The 22,460-nt window shown below is 39.4% G+C and overlaps 1 protein-coding gene and 1 pseudogene across 2 annotated transcripts in view; one reads left to right on the top strand and one right to left on the bottom strand.

Annotated features, from left to right (window-relative positions):
• Nucleotides 1-287: 287 nt before the first annotated feature.
• The window catches only part of ENTPD7 (ectonucleoside triphosphate diphosphohydrolase 7), a 43,822-nt gene continuing 21,649 nt past the window's right edge, over nucleotides 288-22,460 (bottom strand). Inside the window, exons 6-14 of one of the 2 annotated variants that reach the window (XM_008572117.1) lie at nucleotides 17,761-17,864; nucleotides 15,049-15,105; nucleotides 12,859-12,992; nucleotides 10,379-10,545; nucleotides 6,518-6,842; nucleotides 4,557-4,642; nucleotides 3,510-3,671; nucleotides 1,332-1,551; nucleotides 1,070-1,144 (exon numbers count right to left, since the gene is read on the bottom strand). In XM_008572117.1, the coding sequence (XP_008570339.1) occupies nucleotides 1,100-1,144; nucleotides 1,332-1,551; nucleotides 3,510-3,671; nucleotides 4,557-4,642; nucleotides 6,518-6,842; nucleotides 10,379-10,545; nucleotides 12,859-12,992; nucleotides 15,049-15,105; nucleotides 17,761-17,864 (1,300 nt within the window). In that variant the 3' untranslated portion in view covers nucleotides 1,070-1,099. Of the gene's footprint in view, nucleotides 1,552-3,509; nucleotides 3,672-4,556; nucleotides 4,643-6,517; nucleotides 6,843-10,378; nucleotides 10,546-12,858; nucleotides 12,993-15,048; nucleotides 15,106-17,760; nucleotides 17,865-22,460 lie in introns of both variants that reach the window. The other variant, XM_008572118.1, reaches the window with a different exon arrangement.
• Nucleotides 7,381-8,921, top strand: LOC103590009 (annotated as a pseudogene).

Raw genomic sequence — 22,460 nt, 5'->3', positions numbered from 1 at the left:
GATGACTCCATAGGAAAGGCAGGAGTTGATGAAAAGAAATCCTCAGCAATTTAAAGGCTAAATGTAGAGGAGAAGCAAAGCTTCTGAAGGGTAGATGAAAATGTAATTATAGCTTTTCCTCTCTCTTCATTAATGGAAGTGCTGTTTGTAACTAAGCAATCTCTTAACAGAGGTTCTGAAAGTTGGCAGGTGGCTTACTAACAAATTTATCTATTCCAAAGTTGAGAATTTTACTCCCAGACATTCCAAGAGTCAAAAATTGAGCAAATTTGTATTTCTCAAAAAAAAATTTAAAAATAAGATCTTTGACTTTATTGCCTTTGCCTACTCTCTTGATATTGTTCTATCAAACTAAAATAGATCCCTTCCCAAACTACATATTGATCTTAGCAGTGAAATGAGGGAACTCTCTTTGAATCTTCCTGTACAGGGACTCATAAAAATAGGCCTAAGGAACAGTGACCTGAAACCAGACAAATCCAGGTCTCCAATCCCCATCACAGTTTCTCCATCCTACAAGCACACTTAAGGCTCAAAAAGCAAAATTAATGCCCAAACAGCCTGTGAGGCACACAGACATGGAAAAATTTTCTGTCTTGGTCATACCAGGCATCAGATAAGATACTGTAAAATCTTCAGTGGACCATTCATTTAGAAGGGGCTGCAACCTTTTAAAATCACATATTAATATCAGCAACATTCTATCAGGGATCTTGGATCATACTCACAATGGCTTCTTTGTGTTAAGTAAGCAAGGAAGTTATGTTATTATTTTGGTTGCCTGGAAATTCATGTCTGGTCCACTGAACTGCAAACATCTTGGATCCCTATTAAAGGCTGTGGATCTCCACATAAATGATATCTCTGTTACAGAGAAAGAAGGGGCTGCTACACTTGCTAGAATGTCTCCAGCTTTGCATCAGATGCTCCAAGTTTGATTTCAAACTAGACTTCCAGTGTGCCCAATGCCAAACTTCATGCTTTAGCAAGGAGAGAAAAGGCTAGATCCCAGGAGCACACCAGACCTCTCAGATAAAGAAGTAGAAGCATGCTTCAGTTGGACAAAGCATAGTCTCCTTTGTTAGCACCAATCTCTCATTTAGCTCCTCACAGGGAAATTACAGCTTCTCTCAGAGAAGACGACCTGGGTAATGAGAAGGAATTAAAGTAGAAATTAAAGTAGAAATTCCAAGGCCAAATATCCACAAGGTCAAGCAAAGCAGCATCTGAGGCCAGTGGAGGAATTAATGAGCAAGAAAGTGGAGGAATTAATGAGCAGCAACTCTGGGGTACTTGAGTTCTCTAGTCCTGGTCTAGCCTCACGGCCCCACCTGCACTCCCATCATGGGCACCACCTCTTCAATCCACAGCAAGTCCAGGGGAGCTGAAGCTCGAGTCTGTCGGTGGTGAATTCGGCGTAGCCGCAGAAGGTACAGGATGATGGCCAGTAGCACCACCAGGATGCAGGCAAAGAAGAGACAGTGGTTGTAGACAAAGGAGAGACGGAACCAGCTACCATGGGCTTGTCGGACACCTTCCTGCCGAAGATCCCTAGGGAAGATTTTGAAGGTAAAAAGAACTGTTAATTTCAGAGAGAAACATTTACTGATTTGAAAGGCCTGTTATCCCACTTGTTCCATCCATGCAAACAGTGTCTATTACCAGCTCTACAGAGCAAGCAAAGCTGAAGAATGTCCCCAGCCCCAGGGCTGCCATTTACCTCCTTTCCACGACCTACAGAAGGAACCTCAGGCTTACACCCTCCAGAATCTGGGGACAAAATTGGAAGGCCTTTGAAACAAGCCAAACAAGTGGACAGAAAAAGTCATCTGTAACATAAATCTTTGTCCGGAGCCATAGAGCCCGGCTGCCTGCCAGTCCGGAGCCAAAGAGCCCACGCAGCTATTGCCTCGAGGCCTCAGAGCCTTGTTTGCTGTTATCTTCTGTCCCTCCCCCTCCTGTGCAGTTGCAAGTGACCTTTTATCCTTCTCTAGAAACTGTTTAACCATAAACATTCTGGGTGGCAACCTTTACTTTGAATGTCCTGTCTTTGTCTCTCCTCAAGATATTATCATATCTTTACATTCCAGACCCTTTGCAGCATGCCTGCCTTCTCCTATATAAGCTGTGACCTTCTGGCTAATAAAAGAGACTTGATCAGAATACTGTCTTGTCTCCATTTCTCATGTCTCTTGTCCCATCCAATTCCCACTCCCCCCTCCAGGGTCTGCGTTGAATATCCCACGGGTTGGGACAAATCTTAAAATACAGTTTGTAAATATGGTACTAATGAGAACAGGATGTCCCCTGAATCCACTCAAGAAATTAGAATGTGTCTAAATCTTTAAAAACAATGCTGCTTTTCTTTAGGATCTAGGATATTCCAAAGAAAGCTGTCACTTGATCAATTATAATCTGGAAGAAAATAAAGAGATATGTAAACCAAAGTGCAATGGTTGGCCTGTCTAGAACTGAAGCCACTCTTTGATGGTCCAGATACTGGATCCATTTTTGTTTTGTTTGAGCTGTAGTGTTTTCTAAAAATGTGAATCTCAAAAAAAAAAGATATGCTAAAAAAAAAAAAATACTGGAGTCAAATGTATGGGGGGCGGGGTAATGTTCAATCTCTTTGGCAATAAAAAAGCAAATTAGAATAAAAGCAAAACAAAATAAACAAAAAATGTGTCTCCAAACTGAAAGACTTCATATAAAATATGGATTTTTGGCTTCTCTGGACAAATGAGAACTGGCAATTTCTGAAACAGCACTTCTGTGTGACAGTAACCAGCCCTTTAGTGGGGACACACTCTCCAGTTCCCCACAAGCCCTACCCAGCCCACTTCCCTCACTTCTATCATCTGCCTGGCTCCTAATAGTATTGAGTTTAGAGGAACTGGCACCAAAGATTAAGAATTCATCTTAGTTTACCTGAAAATAGTCCAGGGGAGAGAGTACCTAAAAATTGTCCCAAATATCTTATACATAAAGGCAAGGCATCAGACTACCATAGCTTGATGGAAATATCCCCCCTAAAAATATCTCATGTCTTTTGTTCTAAGTCTGGCCCACCAAAAAGCCTTCCAGGTCAATGACACAATTTCTGGATGACTCTACCCATTATGAAAGATCGCTCTAGAAAGATAGCCTACCCCAGTTCTCTACTAGATAGGTTTTCCAGAGTAACTTAAGAATGACATTTTAGTTTTTCACTGGAGTATCTTGGAAGTAGTTAGTAAGAGCTCAATCCTAAAGACTGATTTGTTGTAGGTGAAAAAATAAAGTTGAATTTCTGATATGGCAAAGCTGAGGAGCAGACTCCAGACCAATAATTCTCAACGTTCTTTCTGTTTCAACATGCTTGAGATTACTAATAGTGGCTCATGTGGAAATAATGAAAGTGAGTTTGGTTTTGGGGGGTTTTTGGTGGGAGGTACTTTAAGAGACCTATCCTGAGGCATCAACTAACACCCTCTGAGCTCAAGATACTGATGTGGTTGGTCTCACTTTACCTGAGTGGTAAGAATCGTGTTTTATACAGAATGGCTCCCAGTGTCCACTGAACCTCTCGGTCATAGACCAGTTGAGCTGTCTGCAGGTTTGGGTAGTCGTAGGGAAAGTGGAATCCTTCATGTAGGACTTGGTACATCCAAGCTGATTTAAAACACTGATATCTGGGTGACAAAAAAAATTAGATTTTTTTCAAAGAAGAATTCTAATGCTTTCCTTTGCAATAAGCCACACCGTATTCCCATAGATGTCAAAAGACCTGCCTCTTCCCCACTCCACATTCCTCACCTATAGTTGAAGCCAAATCTGAGCCTACTTTATCTTATGTTTACCACAAAAGTGAAGAATACCTTTCTTTAGGCAATAATGATATTGTGGCTGTGTTTTGGGTTTGTTTGGTTTTTTTCTTCCTTTTTTATTAAGAGTCCCTATCTTCTGAGAGCATGCTGAAATATCTACAAATGTAATTATATAATATCTGTGATTTGTTTCAAAATAACCCAGTTGTGGTAAGAGAGGGGTAGTAGGTGGGAAAACAGATAGAAACATGATTGGCCAGGAACTGATAATTGTTAGTAGAGAAGCTATGTGATAGGTACTCAGGAGTTCATTATACTGTTCTATTTTTGTTTATGTTAAAAAAAATTTTAATTAAAATATTTAGGAAATGAGAGGCTCGAAGAACCAAATTGGCAAAATGTTGGTATTTGTTGAAGCTGCGTAGTGGTTACATGAGGGTTTATGTTACCATTCTACTTTTCTGCATATTTGATATTTTCTATTTTTAAAAAAGTTAAAAAAAAAAGACCATCACTTTTGATGTCAAACTACTTGGAGAGAACTCTCTTTGGTGACCACTGGTTTTCCTTGGCTTTGTAAAACAGGCTCATTATTTTGGCCCCTATTCCTCATAAAATCGAAATCCAAAATAATCAAATTCTCCATCAACATAAATTCCAATTTGTACTATTGCTTGCTCTCTCTCCTTCATTATAATTTGCCGTCTACATATTAAGGCCATATCTAAGCAAGAAAACAAAGTTACTTACTTGAGTCGATGCTCATCTGCATGTGATGAAAAGAGGCCATTCTTGAATCTCTGAGTTAGTACCGACCAAGCCATGCCACAGTAATCCTGCAACAACCACAGAGAAAGAGTGCAACATAAAATTGGAGGCAAACTCTCTAACTTCTCCACACTCAACAGGTGTTCCATTTCTAAAGTGACTTATGGGCTACTAGCTGACAAAGGAGAACAGAAATGGCATATTCATTAACTGAACACCGTGCCATACCCTTCTTTATTCCCATCGCATCCAAACCTAGTACAAAGCCAGACTGACATGATTCCTGAGCCTCTTAAGCTTCAGAAAGGCATATGGTTAGGACTAGGCACAGCAATACAAAAAGCCAAAGAGAGTTTCATTCTATTCTACGTAGGATTGACATGAGCAGGTAGCAAATAGGATAGAATGGTTAGATACCTATCATTGGCCCACCCCTGTGTTGTAATTCTCACCAAAAGGATCATTCCTTTTGGTTTGTTCAGTGAACTAACATTTACTGAATGTCTATTATGTGCCAGGTTCTATTCTAGGTGCCAGGGGATCAAGCAGTAAATAAAACAGACAAAAATTCCTGTCCTCATTAAGCTTACATTCTACTAGTAGGAGACAGACAATAAACAAATATACATACATACATACTCATGAACACACACATATACATATACCAAGTATGTTAGATGACATAAACGCTCAGGGGAAAAATAAAGCAGGAAAGGGCAATTAGTAATATGGGGAGAGTAATTTTGGATACGGTGGCCAGGGAAGGTGGCACTGGGAAGATAACATCTAAGTGAGTAAAGAAAGTAAGGAAACAAAATCATCTCTTTTTCCTGGGAAAGACAACATATTAAGCCACTAGCAACTTGGACAAGCAGTAACTTGAGACCTTTGGTGTTCAGGGGAATGGAATTTGAATTATTTTTGGAAATAAGAGAAAGATTAAACCATGGATAGTTTGGGAACCCTGGGCTCTGGAAAGGAAAGGGAATATGAGGTATTCCTGGAGGCTGGAGAGGAAAAAGCAAATACAATGCACGTATTCTACAATATTTCTTAAGGACTGTCTTTTATTGCAAGTCTTACACCAAGAAAACCCTACAGAATTGTAAGAAAGGCTGGCCAGTTTGCTCAGTTAGTTAGAGCATGGTGTTGAAAACATCAAGATCCTGTATTTGCTGACCACCAAAAAACAACAACAACAACAAAACTGTGAGAAAGCAGAAAGGAAAAAATAAAAAATACAAGATGACAGATTTTTCCCATACAGCAGAGAGATACACAAAAATTCAGAGATGACTCTAAATTAAAGCAGGGAAATATAGAAAGCTGGCTAAACTTTTACCTGTCCATGTAACTAATGATTTAATGTAAGATGCTTAAGTCCTATATATGCTCAAAGTGAATTTTTACTCCTCTATTTTAAATTTAAATACTACTTCCACCATTACAGCTTTTCACATCATCTTTCTAATATTCCGAGTGACCCCAAACCACTCTAGCCTCTTAATAGCTCAAACCAAGAGAAAGAAAATGTACTTGATCACAGGTGTGACATCATCTCCAAAAGCACATTACAACTGTGAACACCCAGCAAGGGAAAAAATACCTGGAGATGATACTTTTTGGCCACAAACATTATACAAGACTATTGGAAAGATAGAGAAAAAACAACTAGCCACCATGACATTTTGCAGCTGGCTGGTAATTTAGGTGATATGATATCCATGGGAACCTTAACTTAATTAATTAGAAGGCAGCATAGCATAGCAGGTTACTTAGGTTCTCTGAGTACACTTCATCATCTGTAAAAAGAGGGCTCATGGGACTCCTGCAAAGAATTAAGCGAGATTAAGCATGCAATACCCTTTGCACAGTGCCTGACACAAAGTTAGGTATCCAATAAATGGCCACTGCCAGCATGAGTCACTATTATTAATAATTACCTGAGCAGCCTTCGCAAATGTTGGCCCGTGGTAGCGGCCACCAATGCGCAATACATCCTCTGTACAGTAAAAAAACTCAGAGAAGCCATAGAACTCGCTGTTGTTGAAGTCAATTGGCGACTGGTAGATGCCATTCAGTGAGGCCTGGCTGGTGTTGGAGCGAGCCAGCAGGGGACTCAGCATTGCCCCACAAGTCACCCAGTCTCCCTTGCCTCGGATATGCAGGACCTTGCCGTTCCTCTCCACCACATCTGTGAGTCCCACTGGCAGGCAGGGATCCAAAAATGGATTGTCGGGACTCAGACCTGTCTTCTGGCCCAGCAATCTGTCACGATGACAGAAACAAAATATGTCACCACGATACTCAACCTAGTCCAAGAAACACAATGTGCTTCACAGATATCTTGGTATTGTTTTTCATGACATCCCTAGAAACAAGGATAGAGTGAAATATTACTATCTCGTTGCATTACATGCACTTTTAACTTAAGCAAGTTAAATTTGGGGAAAAAAGAGAAATATAGCAATGATCAATTTTGCTCAACTTTTAGTCAACATGTATACATCTTATTGTATACTGCAACTGGAGACATGAATCTACCCCTGCTCTCTACCTGGTCTTCATTCCCACGTGCCTTTTAAAAGCACAGGAGCTTACCATACTGAGGGTGGTTCAAATGCTTGAAAGTACAACTGGCAGGAGGCAAAGAAGGGCAGGGGAGGGCTTTCTGAGGAGGAGACCACAGCAGTGGTGCAGTGGCAATGGCTGGCAATGGTGACACAGCACATGCCTGGCTTTGAGTGAGCAGTGCTGTGAGAGAGAATAGGAAGCTAAACATAGATGTATAGAAGAGGGGCTTGCCATGATAATGTGTATAACTGGAACAGAAACCAGCTCCAGAAAGACCCATGTAGAGCTGCTTCCTCTGAGTGGGGAGGGGAAGGGCAGGTTTTGGTTCCCTGCATGGCCATCACGCAGTTTATTAAAAGTCTTTATTTGCCTCGCTACTGGATTCTCATTCCTAAAGAGATTAATATGCAGATCTGGCCAACAATGAAAATTAAGTGAAGACCAAATAAATTTGCCAACTGCAGTTAATTATTCATCAATTCCAAAACAGACAGGTATTGAGTTATCACATCAGTGAGCTGACAGAGAAGGTAGCTGGCTCCACCACCCAACCCGGCTGACTCATCCCTGCCAACTATGCTGTCCCACCCTGGCTTCTGCCTCAACTTCCAAGAAATGGGCTCCTTCCCTTCTCCCATCTGCCACCAGAGCCAGGAGGGCCGTATGGAAATGCCTCCAGGGCCCCTGCTGGACATGAGCAGCAGCTGCCGCTGGTCCTGGGACTAGGCCCCGCCATTTTGGATCTGCTGACAGGTTTGCCAGGATGGTGGATAAGAATACTTACATCATTCAAGGGGAGATTAACATTGTGGTGGGGGCCATAAAACGAAATACCCAATGGAGCACCCATACACCATTGGATGAAGAACAGGATCCTCTGCTGCATAGTTTTGGTCATCTAAAGGTTTTAAATAACATAACAGTTTGAACCAGCGATGACCACCAAGCTGCCGCAGGAAGTGCCCTGGGCTGGGCGGGGGGGGTGACCAAGGGCCTCAGCCATGCCCCCCTGACACGCACAACCAGCCCAGGGACGACCACCGAGCCATCACAGGAAGCGTCCCGGGCTCCCGAGCTGGAGCAGTGTGGGGGACAAAGGCTTCAGCCACACCCCTCTGATATCTGCACCCAGCTCAGCAATGACCAAGCCACTGGTAGAAGCACCCTGGTCTCCCATGAAGGAATGAGGGGGCCACAGGCCTCAACTCCACCCTTCCTCCTTCCTCCTCCTCCAACCCTATCTCCTTCCCCTTTCCCCTCTCCCCCTCCCCAACTGCTCCCCAACATCACAGAATGTAAAAAAAATAATAATATTAATAAATAAAATATTAAAAAAGAAAAAGACAAGTGTTGAAGAGTGGACTTCCTGGGATGAAGACGCACCCACAAGCGTGAAGACTGAAGGAGGGAATGGGAATGTGGCAACACAACACAATGCTTTGGAACAACTGGAACCTATTTTGAGGACATGACACCAACTATAAGGAAAACTCAGAAAATCATTAAGAAGAGAAAACCATTCAGTTTTGCCACCCTAGGAAGCATAGGTTTCTCTAACAGATTGGCAGCTACACAAGATATGCCTTTTATTCATCAATCTCCTGAAGTAGGTGACTTAGAAAATATCAATGCATGAGAAGAAGATGCAGTTTGGCAAGAAAAAGTTCTGAGAGCAGAAAACAGCAGATGGAAAAGAGAGCAGCAGAACAAAGTAAGGAAATGGAAAAGGAAGCACAGCAGCCAATGAAGAAGGAAAAAACAAAACTCGTGTGAAACTTTCATAACAAATGTGCACTAAACGTCACAGTGCCAGCAGGAGCAATCTGAGTGCCACAACCCAAGCAACATTTGTATGGATTTAGGAGTACACTCACAATACAAACACACTGCTTGATTTTAATGCATTCATCAATCATCCAGGACACCAGGAGTCTCCCAAACCACCTTGAACTAAGGAAGACTTACAAAGACAAAAAAGATTTATGAGAATATTTTCTTCAACATCTTCTAATTGTTTTTTGTTTTTAGGGTTTTTTGGTGGCTGGCTGGTACGGGGATCCAATCCCTTGATCTAAGTATAATTGATTGCTGTGGAGAAACTATTGTTTCCAGCTAAATAAATGTATAAATGATTTTATGGTGGAAAAGAACTCTGCTGTCTACTATGCTTTCTTTCCTTCAGTGTGCACAATGATAAAATAAATAATTTTATTTTTATTTATTTATTTATTATTATTATTTTTTTTAATAAAGATGACCGGTAAGGGGATCTTAACCCTTGACTTGGTGTTGTCAGCACCACACTCACCCAGTGAGCTAACTGGCCATCCCTATGTGGGATCCGAACCCGGGGCCTTGGTGTTATCAGCACCGCACTCTCCCGAGTGAGCCACAGGGCCGGCCCAAATAAATAATTTTATTTTTATTTATTTATTTATTATTATTATTTTTTTTAATAAAGATGACCGGTAAGGGGCTCTTAACCCTTGACTTGGTGTTGTCAGCACCACACTCACCCAGTGAGCTAACTGGCCATCCCTATGTGGGATCCGAACCCGGGGCCTTGGTGTTATCAGCACCGCACTCTCCCGAGTGAGCCACAGGGCCGGCCCAAATAAATAATTTTAAATACTCATAAAACAAACAAACCCAACAGCTGTCTGTATATTATGGTCTAACTACTTCATCTGGTACAAAATGAAGAATCTGTGATCTCTACGATGCTGGAGAAAAAAATGAACTATTCTCGGCTTAAGAAGAGACCATTTTAAAAGTTTTAACCACACTTACTTTTTATCTTTTATGTACACTATATAACCTAACTCCTGCATAAGATGCAACTCCACTGGCATTCAACAAATACGTGTTGAGCACTTCCATGTAGAAGAAACTGCTACAAGCTACATTATACTGCACATTTTAAATCAGCAATTTAATTAATTCTCACTTATCTCGTGATGCCATGTCTGCATGTGGGACACAGCAAGAGATCACAATAAGCTGCTGTACTTTTTTACGAATCCTAATAACAAAGATCAGAATGCATCCTCACCCAGATCAGGTGGGACTGCTAACAGAGAGTCTCTAACAGATGCTACCCCATTGGCAGGAGTGGTCAGAAAGGAGGAAGCAAGGACTTATCTATCATAGTAAGATGTGAATATTTCTTCTAAATATCTACAGCCTGATGATATTCTATTTCAGAAACTCAGATCACATGTCAAATGTACCTATTTTTATTAAGAGTTTCATTCAGCATCAGGTCTTCATAGCGCTGCCGGGCAAAGTTGCCCCCGAAACCCAGAAAGGTTGTAACGTAAACTCTGTATACATGTTCAGTGTGTTGCACATCACAGCCCAGGTTGAACTCAGCCAGTAGGATCTTGGCAGCTTCTTCCTGTAATACAATATCAAGAGAAAAAAGGGAATTTTAGTTTTGGTTGATTTCTAGAAAGCTATGACACTGCTAATATACCAAGCTTCATTTTCTATGACTACTCTTTAAAATATCTCGTAGCATTCTTTAATCCTCATAGCATTATTTTAAACAAAGACATAAAATGACAAGACAGCACAAAAAGGACAAATTAGAAACCAAATTAGAGACTAAAACACTATCCATAGTTATATAGGCAGTAGAATTATTACAGATGACGTCATTTTCTTGCATTTACTTTTCTGTATTTTCCATTCCCCCAAAATGGCAATGTATTATTTCTAAAAATAGAAAAAAAATCCTTTAATAAAAAGCAAACTTAAGGAAAATTGGGGGATCATCATGAGATCTACTGTATGGCCTTTACTAAAACTATCCAAAAAGCCCTAATGTTCCTTGTGACAGCTTTGGGGATTGGAAAAGTTCAATTTTACTGTACCTCCAATAAAAAGGTGCTGTATTTTTTTCTTTTTTTGGACCTCAGGTACAGTGGTTGAATTAATCATATTCCTTAGCTCATGGCAAGCCCCTCTTCTATTTATTTATTCCTTTTTATCTTCAAATCCACTCCTACTCACACTCTTTGCCAAAGGCAACCATTCTAATGTGCTTAATGTGTAATTTTTATTTATATGTATTGTTACAAAGTGGGGATTATTGTTTTGGATATATTTATTTTTAATTTGTGAAAATGCTATTGTGCCCAGCAATTCAACTCCTAGGTATATACCCAAGAGATCTGAAAACTTATACCTACACAAAAATGTAGATATAAATGTAGACATACTTCAGAGCTAGAAGACCAGAGAGATGCCCTTACCCAAACCACTCAGGACCATACTGTCTGCTTAGCATCAACCCTGCCCTTTCCCCTCTGTCCTTCTCTCAGTGATTGGGTTCCTCACCCGTCCAGTTATTGAGGCTGGACCCTCAGCATCACGGGCCATCCCTCCCTGCCTCCCACACTGCCACAGTCAATCACCCAATTATACTGGGTTTTCATCCTAAAATATTCCTTGAAATCTGTGCCCTCCCTTCCATTTCCATTCCCATTGTCTGGTTCAGCTCCCAAGGCTCCCTGCTTTCTCCTACTGACAGCAAAATTATTTTCCTAAAAAATAGATCAGATCACAGTCGCACAATTAACATACAAAATTCAGAGCTGGGAAGGACCTTCAGAGTTTATTTTACAGATGATGAAATTGAGGCCCATATGACTACCCTACTCAAAACCTTTGCTGGTTCCCCACTATCTACAGAAATAAAAGCCAAACCCCTAGGATGGCACCCAAGACTCCTCATGTTCTTACTCCATCTTATCTTCCCAGCCTTAACTATTTATTACAACACCTGAAAATCCTATACTGCAACAGGCTATTCACTATACCCTGTACATTCTGGGTTCTTTGCTGCTTTCTCTGTTCCTTGTACATACTGCTCCCTCCATGTAGATGGCCTTCCCTCAGCCTCCACTATGCAAAAGCCTACTATTATCCAATGCCCAGATAAATAACTTACCTTTCATGAAGCCAGCATGGCTCCTATTCAAGCCTTTGTAAATGGGGTTGACTGTGCCAGTCCCTACACTGCCACAGCTCTGTGTTTAAATTAGAGGGTCTCAACTAGGAGTGATTTCCACCTTGCCCCCCAAGTGGACATTTGGCAATATCTGAAGACACTCTTTATTGTCATAGCTGGAGGGAGGAGGGTTGTTACCGGAACCTGGTAGAGATCCAGGATGCTGCTACACATCATATGATGCACAGGACAGCCCCCCACAACAGAATTATTGAGCCCAAAATGTAAATAATGCTAAGGATGAGAAATCCTGATTTAGATCAAATTATAGCACTGTCATGGTCTGCCTGATATCACAGGCTTTCTCCACTGACAGATTATAAGCTTTGGGGGGCAGTGTAAGTAACATCTTACTCCATGCACAGAATCGATGCTCAAAAAGTGTCTGTATTCTCTTTTCTCTATGATGAAATTTGCCCTCAAAATACATTCTTCACATTCTATTAGGATAAGGAATATTAGAAGCACAGGAATGGAATCATCAGTAAGGGGGAAGGGAATAACACTTATTGAACTTATTGAACACACTGCACATGAGGAAACTGAAACTCAGAGATGTACTCAAGGTAACACAAACTAGCAAGTATTTGAACAAATATTTAGACCCAGGCAGATTGGTCTAAGTCCAAAGACAGTGTTCTTCCTTCTTAAATACTGGCATTCCTAGCAAGTGAATTTCCTTGAAAGGTAAAATACCTGCTTTGGAGGAAGAACAGAGGTTGAGGTAGGAACTTCATAAGCAATTTGTAGAGAGGCTCCTCCCATATCCAGTATCCCTACTGTCCTTCTGCGTCCTGTCACCAATTCTTGGGAAGCCTCAGCATCTGATTCTGAAATAAATATGGGAAGAGAAGGGAATCGAATAATTGAAAACCAAAATTAAGTCGAAAAAGAAAGAAAAACCAAAAACAGCAATCCCTTAAAATATTGAAAGCAAACTGAAATAAATTAACTATATCGACTATATATTCCACAGAGAAGAATTACTTCAAGTGACTTAAATATGGTATTTTGACCATATATCTCTCTAGTGGGATATATCCTAAGGATAAAAGAAATAAGTATCTTAAACTGCATTGTAGTAGTCTTATTGTTGATAATATTGGTATTATTATTTTTAAACTATTAAACATATATATGGGGCCGAGCCCGTGGCGCACTCTGGAGAGTGCGGCGCTGGGAGCGCAGCAGCGCTCCCGCCGCAGGTTTGGATCCTATATAGGGATGACTGGTGTGCTCACAGCGCTCACTAGCTGAGCGTGGTGTGGCCAGTCTCAAAAAGGACAAAAAAAAAAAAACAAAAAAAACATATATATGGAATAAAGCAAATAAATGTTTATGTTAGTATCTTTAGGAACAAAGACTCAGCATAAGAAAAAAAAAGGATACAGGCCTAAAATCAAATAAGTTAAATAACAACCTTAAATATGAGTTGGAAATATCACTATGAACTCATGATTTATTTTTCTCTTTCTAAAAAACACACACTTCCTAGCTCTGTTCACTGAAAGGCCAAGAGGCAATGACAACTCAGGAGCAATGAGCATCTCTGGCTCCTAAAAAGAACAATGATGTGATAAGCTCTATTGCATAAAATATATTAACATCCATGAGTTCATAATGATAAAAAAAAAAAAAAAAAAAAAAAAAACTAAAAAATTCACTGGTTACCTTTGGAAGTTGCTAGGACACCAACTCATTATTCAAAAACTTGATAAATAAAGGTAAATAAGCAAGGATTTATTCTGTCTTTCCCATAAGAACTGCATTTCAGGATAACCAAAGAGTTGATGAAGAAAAGTTCATTATATAAAAATCCCAGCTGTTAAATGACAGAATTAGAAAAATCACCATTTTGCAACCTCTAATGAAAAAGCATATCTAAACAACAATCACAATTAGCTACTACAATCATTAGGTGAAAGGTGGATAAAGAATTTTTATAATAGATTAGATAAGGATGACAATACCTGAATCCTGAATACATGACCAGTATGAACGTGACTACAAGTGGGACAACCAGACATTATAAAACTTCTGACATGATGTAATAGGAAACACATAGCACCAACTATGATTTATCCTCCAAATGGAATTGAACCTGAGTCTAATCAAGGTTCTGACCTTCAGTTAAAGGACATATGAAGGAATGAAAACATCTTAAAGATGCAGTCGACCGAATCCAGAATATGCAAATTCATTCTATCAAGTAACCGAGTTTCTTTTTTTTTAATGAATGGTTTGAAAAAAAGCAAGGGAGTGGGGTGGTAAGATTAATAATTACAGATTAAAAGAGACTAAAGAGACATATCAGTCAAATACAATGTGTTACCCTTGTTCACATTCTGATTTGAACAAGCCAACTACAAATAAACACTCTTGAGATAACCAGGAAAATCTCTATCTGAATATTAGATGGGTATTGCATGATATCAGAAATCGTTAATCCTGTTAAGTTTGAAAATAGCACGGTGGATATGTTTATTTTTGTTTTGCTTTGAAACTCCTTTTGATACATACTGATGTAAACTAGGATAAAACATGTCCAGGGTTTGCTTTCAAAAATCCAATGGGAAATAAACCCTGTGTTATCTGGAGGGAGTATGGGACGAAAAATGGCAAAATGTTAATAAGTGGTTGGGTCTGGGTAATGGGTCTGTGGAGGTTCATTTTATTATTTACTTTTGTAAATGTTTGAAACTTTTCATATTAAAAAGTTAAAAAGAAATTAAAGAAAGCAAATTAGGACCAGAAAATGAAGCATCTTAAGTTTTAAAAAACAAAAAAGAAAGAACAACTCAAAATTAAGCACTTACATCAACTGATATGTTGTGACTTAAACCTTCAGCCATTATGTAAAGAATTGTACGAGACAATATTACTCACCATCCTCATGGTCGAATCTTCCCAAAACAAAGTTGATTCCAATCCACGCATAAACCCCTAAGTAAGAAATATAAAAGCCCTCGCTAAATTCTGTGCTGCTGCACCAAGTGTACACTTTTCCCTAGGGCTTCTCTTTTCCTCCTTTTCTTGGAAAAAAGTAATGATAATTTTTTATTTCACAATCTCAGTGTATGAATTTTAAATCTTTTGTGATTTTTCCTCCTTTTATAATTATTTGCATCTTTTAAATTTCCAACAATGAATAAGAATTAATTGTACCCAAATGGTTTTTTTTAAAATGTAAATCTTGGAGTTCTGGTTCTGGGCAAAGTAGAGTAAGCACATTCTACCCTTGAGTCCCTACTGAATGCAAATATAAACGCTACACAGACTGCATGGAAGCGGGTAAAAGGAGGAATCGGTAAAGAGACGTGAAAATCAACTACACTGTACATTGATAAATGAAAATAAAAAAACTTTTTAAAAAAAGAATGCATGGAGCAGCATTTTGAGAACTCTGAAGTAAATGACAGTGGACACATTGGAAAAGAGAACAGAATTTAAAGTATTGCCAAGCCAGTAGAGTGTCCCATTTCTTTCCCCTCAGATATTACCAGGCCTGGACTCAAAAGCAACTTGAAACATGAAAGTATATACCAGGTATAGACAGAACTTCAAGATCTTGCTTTCTGGTCCAAGGACCAGAAAAGGGGACTCCAAAGGTTCTAAAAGAATAGGGATAATCTGCTGCTTTTGTTTCTTTATTTTGTTCTCTCCTACCCAAGGCAATCCTGCAGCAACAGATGTGGAGGTTGGGGAGGTACCTAAAACTCTGAGTGATATGAATTCTTCTCTCGGATCAGAGGATGTGTTAGTCCATTTCTGTGGCTTATAACAGAATACCTGAAACTTGTATTGAAACAATATGTACTGCTTACAGTTTTAGAGGCTGGGAAGTCCAAAGTCCAGGGAACACATCTGGTGAGGGCCTTGTTCTTGGTGGTAACTCTGCAGTAATGCAGGGTATCACATGGCAAACGGCATGAGCGAGAGAGAGCTAAGTGTCTCAGTTGCTCTCCTTATAAAGCTATCATAATCATACCCATGACCACTATTAAACCATCAATGGATTAATCTACTCACTAGGGCATGGTCCTCATAATCTAATCACCTCTTAAAGGCCCTGCCTTTCAATTACCGTAACAGGATTTCCCACTCTCTTAACACTGTCACAGTGGGGATTAAGTTTCTAATACCTGAAGCTTTGGGGGACACAATTCAATCCATAGCAGAGAAGCTATAGCCCAAGTGTGGGGAGAAAATCCCTATTGCTTATTTTTCTTCCTCTGTCGACCCACCACTTGGCCCTGGATACAGATGGAATCGCAGAAGTGCATGATAGAGTGGATAAATTAAAGCCCCGGTTTTCTGACCAAGGAACCAAGAAGTGTCAGGAAGATCATGAACAGTAGGAAGGAAAGCTGCATATGAATGCCTGGGCTCACCTCCAAGCTACACATGCATGGATCTGAACCTAAACAATATACCAAAGGCTTTAAGAACTGACCTATGGGCTAGGCTACTGCCTGGATTCCAAATTGGCCACTGGATAACACACACATAGGACAAATCCAGATAGCAGTGCCATGGCTTTGAAAAATCAACTAAAAGAATCATAGAGGGTGTGTCAGAACTTGAGTCCTGAACCTAATCAAGTTGACTGCCTGCTAAAACAAAACAATTAATATTCACCTTATGTCTTAAACAGGACCTAGCGTCCCATAATGTAATATTCAAAATGTCCAAGATAGAATATAAAAGTACTTGACAGACAAAGAACCAGAAAAACCTCAACTCATACAGGAAAAGACAGTCAAAACATGCCAACCCTGAGATGATAAAAATATTGGAATTATCAGACAAAGATATTAAAGCAGTTATATAACCAAGAAATACAAGCAGTCTCACAATGAATGGAAAGACAGATGATCTCAGCAAAGAAATAGGAAAGAAAAGAAATGCAATATTAAAAATGAAACAGAAATTTAAGACTGAAATATATAATGCTGAAATTTAAAAAGGTAAATCTTTTGTATCAACTACAACTAGAAGACAAATAAGATATCCTTCTTTTTTTCAAGAAATGGAAATATAATTCAGTATTAAAAATAATACTGGCCACATTTGGGCTGCATGAGAACACATATTTAACTCCTCTCCATAAGTACAAACCCAACAGTGCAAGCTTCTAGGGAAGTATCAATATTACATAATAACTGCAATAAAGAGAGGGCCCATAACAAAATAAAAGTAACTCATACTTATCATTTCCTGAATTAAAGTTTCCCCTTACTTTAATCTAATACTTTACTTAACATTTGAATTTGGCAAACTCAATACAACTCCTAGAACTATGTATGTTTTCAAAGTACAGTTAGTTAACTAAAGATCCATTTAAAATCATTAAATACTAATACATTCTTATAAACATAGGGCTTAGCCCTAAGTTAAAAATAGATATAAATTTATGACTTCTAGAAGCAGCATTCTAAAACAGATACCAATAATCAAATAATCAAATAATGCAAATAATTAAATAAACTGTATATCAGGTCAAGAAAATTATTGGCAGAAAATTAAAAATCAGATATATAAAGTAATCCTAAGCACCCATTCGAGAGGCTATGCATGGTTGGCTGAGAGACCCAGTACCTTCTTGCTTCCCAGAAATTACTTCTGCCTGAGACTGCGAAAAGAGGAAGTCAAATTCCAGTGGTAAATCTTTCACTAGATCTGCCAAGACAGCCAACTGCTTCCTGCAAGAAAAGAACAAAAATCCAAAAGTTAATTGTTAAACTCTCTTCTCACCAACTGCCTCAACTTGTCCTTCTGCTTAACTTTGTTATGACCTCACTGTTCACTGACCTCATCCACTTGTGGAACACTGCTTCTTTTTAGTTCCTCCTCTGATTTTGAAGGTTTAAACTGCCTCCAAAATATAGTCTCCTAATAGAAGACAATATGGTAATAGTAATACTTTTCCCTCATATAATAACTCAAATAGTGTTGAAAGATGAGACTACGGTTCTGTGCCTCTCACAGGCTAAACAAGCATAAGCCACAGGAAATTGCAGCATAGTTTCATAATCTATAAAAGAGATGTCACTGCATTATTCCTAACTACTATGAAAGAAAGATGTCAAATTAAGGAACACAGTCTCATACTTAGGTCTTGCACAATACAGAAACAACGCCTCACCTTACCACAAGGAGTACTGTTCATCCACAAATTTTTATATGATCCTTTCCATAAGCTAACAATTAACTTTTTAATCTCCTTTTCCATATTTCAAGGGTTGATTTTCTTCTTTGTAAAAACCTTATCATTTGAAAAACCCAGATCAGGATCGAAATCCAAAGGTCATAAGAACTCTGTTAGTTTGTTTTCTGTTGCTCACAAAAGAATGCCTGAAACTGGGTAATTTATAAAGAAAGGAAATATATTTCTCACAGTTTTGGAGGCTGAAAAGTCCAAGGCCCAGGGAACACGTCTGGTGAGGGTCTTCTTGATGGGAACTCTACAGAGTGCTGTGCTGACCAAGGTATCACACAGCAAGAATGGCAAGGGCTCTTTAATGTGCTCACTTGCTCTCCTTATAAAGCCACAAGTGCCACCCCCGTGACAACCCACTAAACCATTAACCCATTACTACAGGAATGGATCAATCTATTCATGAGGGCTTAGTTGTCATGATCCAATCATCTTTTAAAGGCCCCATCTTTCAACACTGCTATAGTCTGATTTCCCATATTCTTAACACTGCTACAACAGGGATCAAGCATCAGTGAGCTTTAGGGGGACATTCAATCCACAGCATTCTGCCCCGGCCCCACAAAACTCATGTCCTTCTCACATACATTCATTTCATCCCATAGCCCCAAAGTCTTAACTTGTACCAGCACCAACTCAAAAAGTCCAAAGTCTCATTGTGAAATTTTAAAAAGTTATCTACTTCAAGATACAATAGTGGGACAGGCATAAGGCATAAGACAGAAATTCTCATTCCAAAATGGAGAAATGAATCAAAAGGGATGGTAACAGGTCCTAAACATGTCCAAAACCCAGCAGGACAGGCATTACATCTTAAAATTGGAAAATAATCTCCCTTGACTCCATGTCTGGCACCTTCTGCACACTGATACAGAGGTTGGCTCCCAAGTCCTCGGGCAGCCCTGCTCCTATAGCTTTCCTGGTCTCAGGCCACACTTTAGCCCTCCCAGGCTGGTGTTGCATGCTGGTAGCTCTAGAGTTCTGGGGTCTCAGCGGCAGTCCTGCTCCCATGGCTCCACTAGGCCTTCCCTGGTGGGGGTCCTCTGCCACAACTCCAACCCCACATTTCTGGTTGGCACTGCTCTACTGGAGGCTCTCTGTAGTGACAAATCTCTGTCTGGGCCTCCAGGTGTTTTCATACATCCTTTGAAATCTGGGTGGAGGCTGCCATGCTTGCACACCTTTGGCATTCTGCAAGCCTGCAGACTTAACTCCACATGGACACTGCCAAGGCTGTATCTTCTGATGTGGCAGGTCTAGCCACACCTGAGGCCAATTTAGCTATACCTAGGGCAGCTGAGGAGCACTGAGCCAGAGTGCAGGGAGCAGCTTCCCAGGGTAGCCCTGGGCAGCAAGACCAGTGGAGGGCAACCCAGACCCATCCCCTGAAACCATTCTGTTTTTCTAGGCCTCAGGGATGGGAGGGGCAGCCTCAAAGATCTCTGCAATGCCTTCAACGCCTTTTTCGCATTCTCTTGATGATCCCTTCTTTCTGTACTAATCTTCTTAGCAGACAGTCACTGGGCTAAACCCTTGGTTTCCTCTCCCAAACACACTTTTTGACTCTTTATGTGGCCAGGCTGAGAGTTTTCCAATTTTTTGCCTTCTGCTTCCCTTTTCATTATAAACTCCACTTTTACCTCATGCCTTTGCTGCTATAATTCAGTGCAGGCTGTTAGAAGTAGGCACATAGCTGCCTGAATGCTTTGCTACTTGGAAATTTCTTCCGTCAGATAAATACTCTGGTTCATCACTTTTAAGTTCCATATTCCATAGAACCACTGGGCATGAACACAATGCAGCCAAGCTCTTTGCCAGTTCATTACAAGGGTGGCCTTTGCCCCAGTTTCCAATAAACTCCTTCTCATTTACATCTGAGACCTCCTCACAATGGCCTTTCCTGTCCATATTTCTATCATCACTCTGGTCATCACCATTTAACCAATTTCTAAGAAGTCCCATGCTTTCCCTAGTCTCCTTTGTCTTCTAAGCCCTCACCAAAATCTAGGCTTTTTCTAGCCTGCTCCTCCAAATTCTTCCAGCCTCCGCCCATTACCCAGTTTCAAAGCCCCTTCCACATTTTCAGGTATTTATTATAAGAAACACCCCACTTCTCAGTACGAATTTTATTAGTCCATTTTCTGTTGCTTTTAACTGAATACCTGAAACTGGTAATTTATAAAGAAATGAAATGTATTTCTTACAATTTAGTAGGCTGGGAAGTCCACGGTCCAGGAAGTACATCTGGTGGAGGGCCTTCTTGATGGGGAGTCCCTACAGAGTCCTATGCAATGCACTAAACCATTAACCCATTACTCCACAAATAAATTAATCCATTCACAAGAGTATCATCTTCATGATCCAGTCATCTCCTAAAGGCTCCACCTTTCAACGCTGCCACAGTCTGACTTCCTACCATGTTAACACTATTACAATGGGGAACATGCTTCAATGAGTTTTGGGGGGACATTCAATACACAGCAACAACATTTCCAATTTGGGGATAACATTTGAAACTTAGTATCTATAGGGTTTTTTTTCCCCTAAAGTTTTATGTTTGAGTATTTTCAGACAAAGAAAAGCAAAGAAACAGAGCTGGAATTAATAATGTGAATCTAGAGAAAATGTTACGTAAAAATAAGACCAATTATCTTGAATTCTTAAAATTATTCATGACAAAAATATTCTACTGGCTCTGATAGTTGTCAGCATGACTTAATGAAGAACGTTACTAGTACTTAAAAGTGAAGAATTCATTTGAAGTAATAATCTTCCAATATAACGTCAAGTATAGTTTCTAAAATAGTTCATTCATATACATATGAAATTCTGGCAATAAGAATTTCACGTGGAGCACACGAGGGGCTATTATTTCCTCCTTATTGGATATGTGTCTAAACTGCCCAAAGAGGAGGGCTTGCTGGTTTGGGCAATGATATAGAAGAACAGGCACCAACATACATTGCTGTTTGGAATATAAATTACCAGTACACTCTTTCTAAATGGCAACGCAGGACTATATTTCAAACTCTCAAATATGTTTAACCTTTGATCCAGCTATTACACTTTTTGAAATTCATTCCAAGGAAATTATCAGACAAGAATACAAAGAAAAATACTGCAGCATTATTTATAACAATGAAAAATTGGAAATATCATAGGGATTAGCTAAATCATTTATGGTACATCCATAAAATGTAAAACTACATAGATGTTAAAAGAAATGAGGTCAATTTATATCTACATATACTAACATGAAAAGATATCCAATATATTTTTCTGAGATTTAATAGGTTACAAAACAGTACCTATAATATAATCCCATTTATGTTAAAAACAAAAAAGAAAAAAAAAAAAACCACTATGTTCTGCACAGGAATGGGATAGAACTTTCATTTTCTAAAATCCAATATTGTTTCTTTATTTAACAAACTTTTAATGGCAAAATGTTGATAATTACTGAAGCTGGGTAGTGGGTAAATGAGGATTGATTGCAGTGTCCTCTCTATTTCTATATACATTTGAAATTTCCTATAATAAAAATTATTTTTTTATTAAATACCACCTTGCATTAACTTTGTAAAAAAATTTTTTTTAAGATGACCAGTAAGAGGATCTTAACCCTTGACTTGGTGTTGTCAGCACCATACTCTCCCAAGTGAGCTAACTGGCCATCCCTATATAGGGATCTGAACCCGTGGACTTGGTGTTATCAACACCACACTCTCCCAAGTGAGCCATGGGCTGGCCCTGAACTTTGCAAATTTTTTAAGGGTATTTCCATTACAAAATAAAAGGGAGGAGAAAAAAAATCTGTTAATCTAGGCCCTTGGCAAAGAAATAAAACCAAGAGCTAATAAATTCAGAATACTTCGATGTGATTCACCCCATTTTGAATACTACTCACAAATGCTAATTTAGCAAAGCATTAATCATACAAAACTGGTTCTAGGCAGTGATGATTTCATAAACCCAGAATGGATGTATGCATTATTGAGGAAGGTGAACAGAAAACAAGTTAAAAGAGAAGAAAAGGCAAATTTCTTTTAAAATTCTTAAGATAAAATAAATATTAATACTC

This window comes from Galeopterus variegatus, unplaced genomic scaffold (assembly GCF_000696425.1).
Source record: "Galeopterus variegatus unplaced genomic scaffold, G_variegatus-3.0.2 Scaffold753, whole genome shotgun sequence".
NCBI classification, from domain to species: domain Eukaryota; kingdom Metazoa; phylum Chordata; class Mammalia; order Dermoptera; family Cynocephalidae; genus Galeopterus; species Galeopterus variegatus.
Note: the sequence above shows the minus strand (reverse complement) of the source record. Positions and strands in the feature narration are given on the sequence as shown.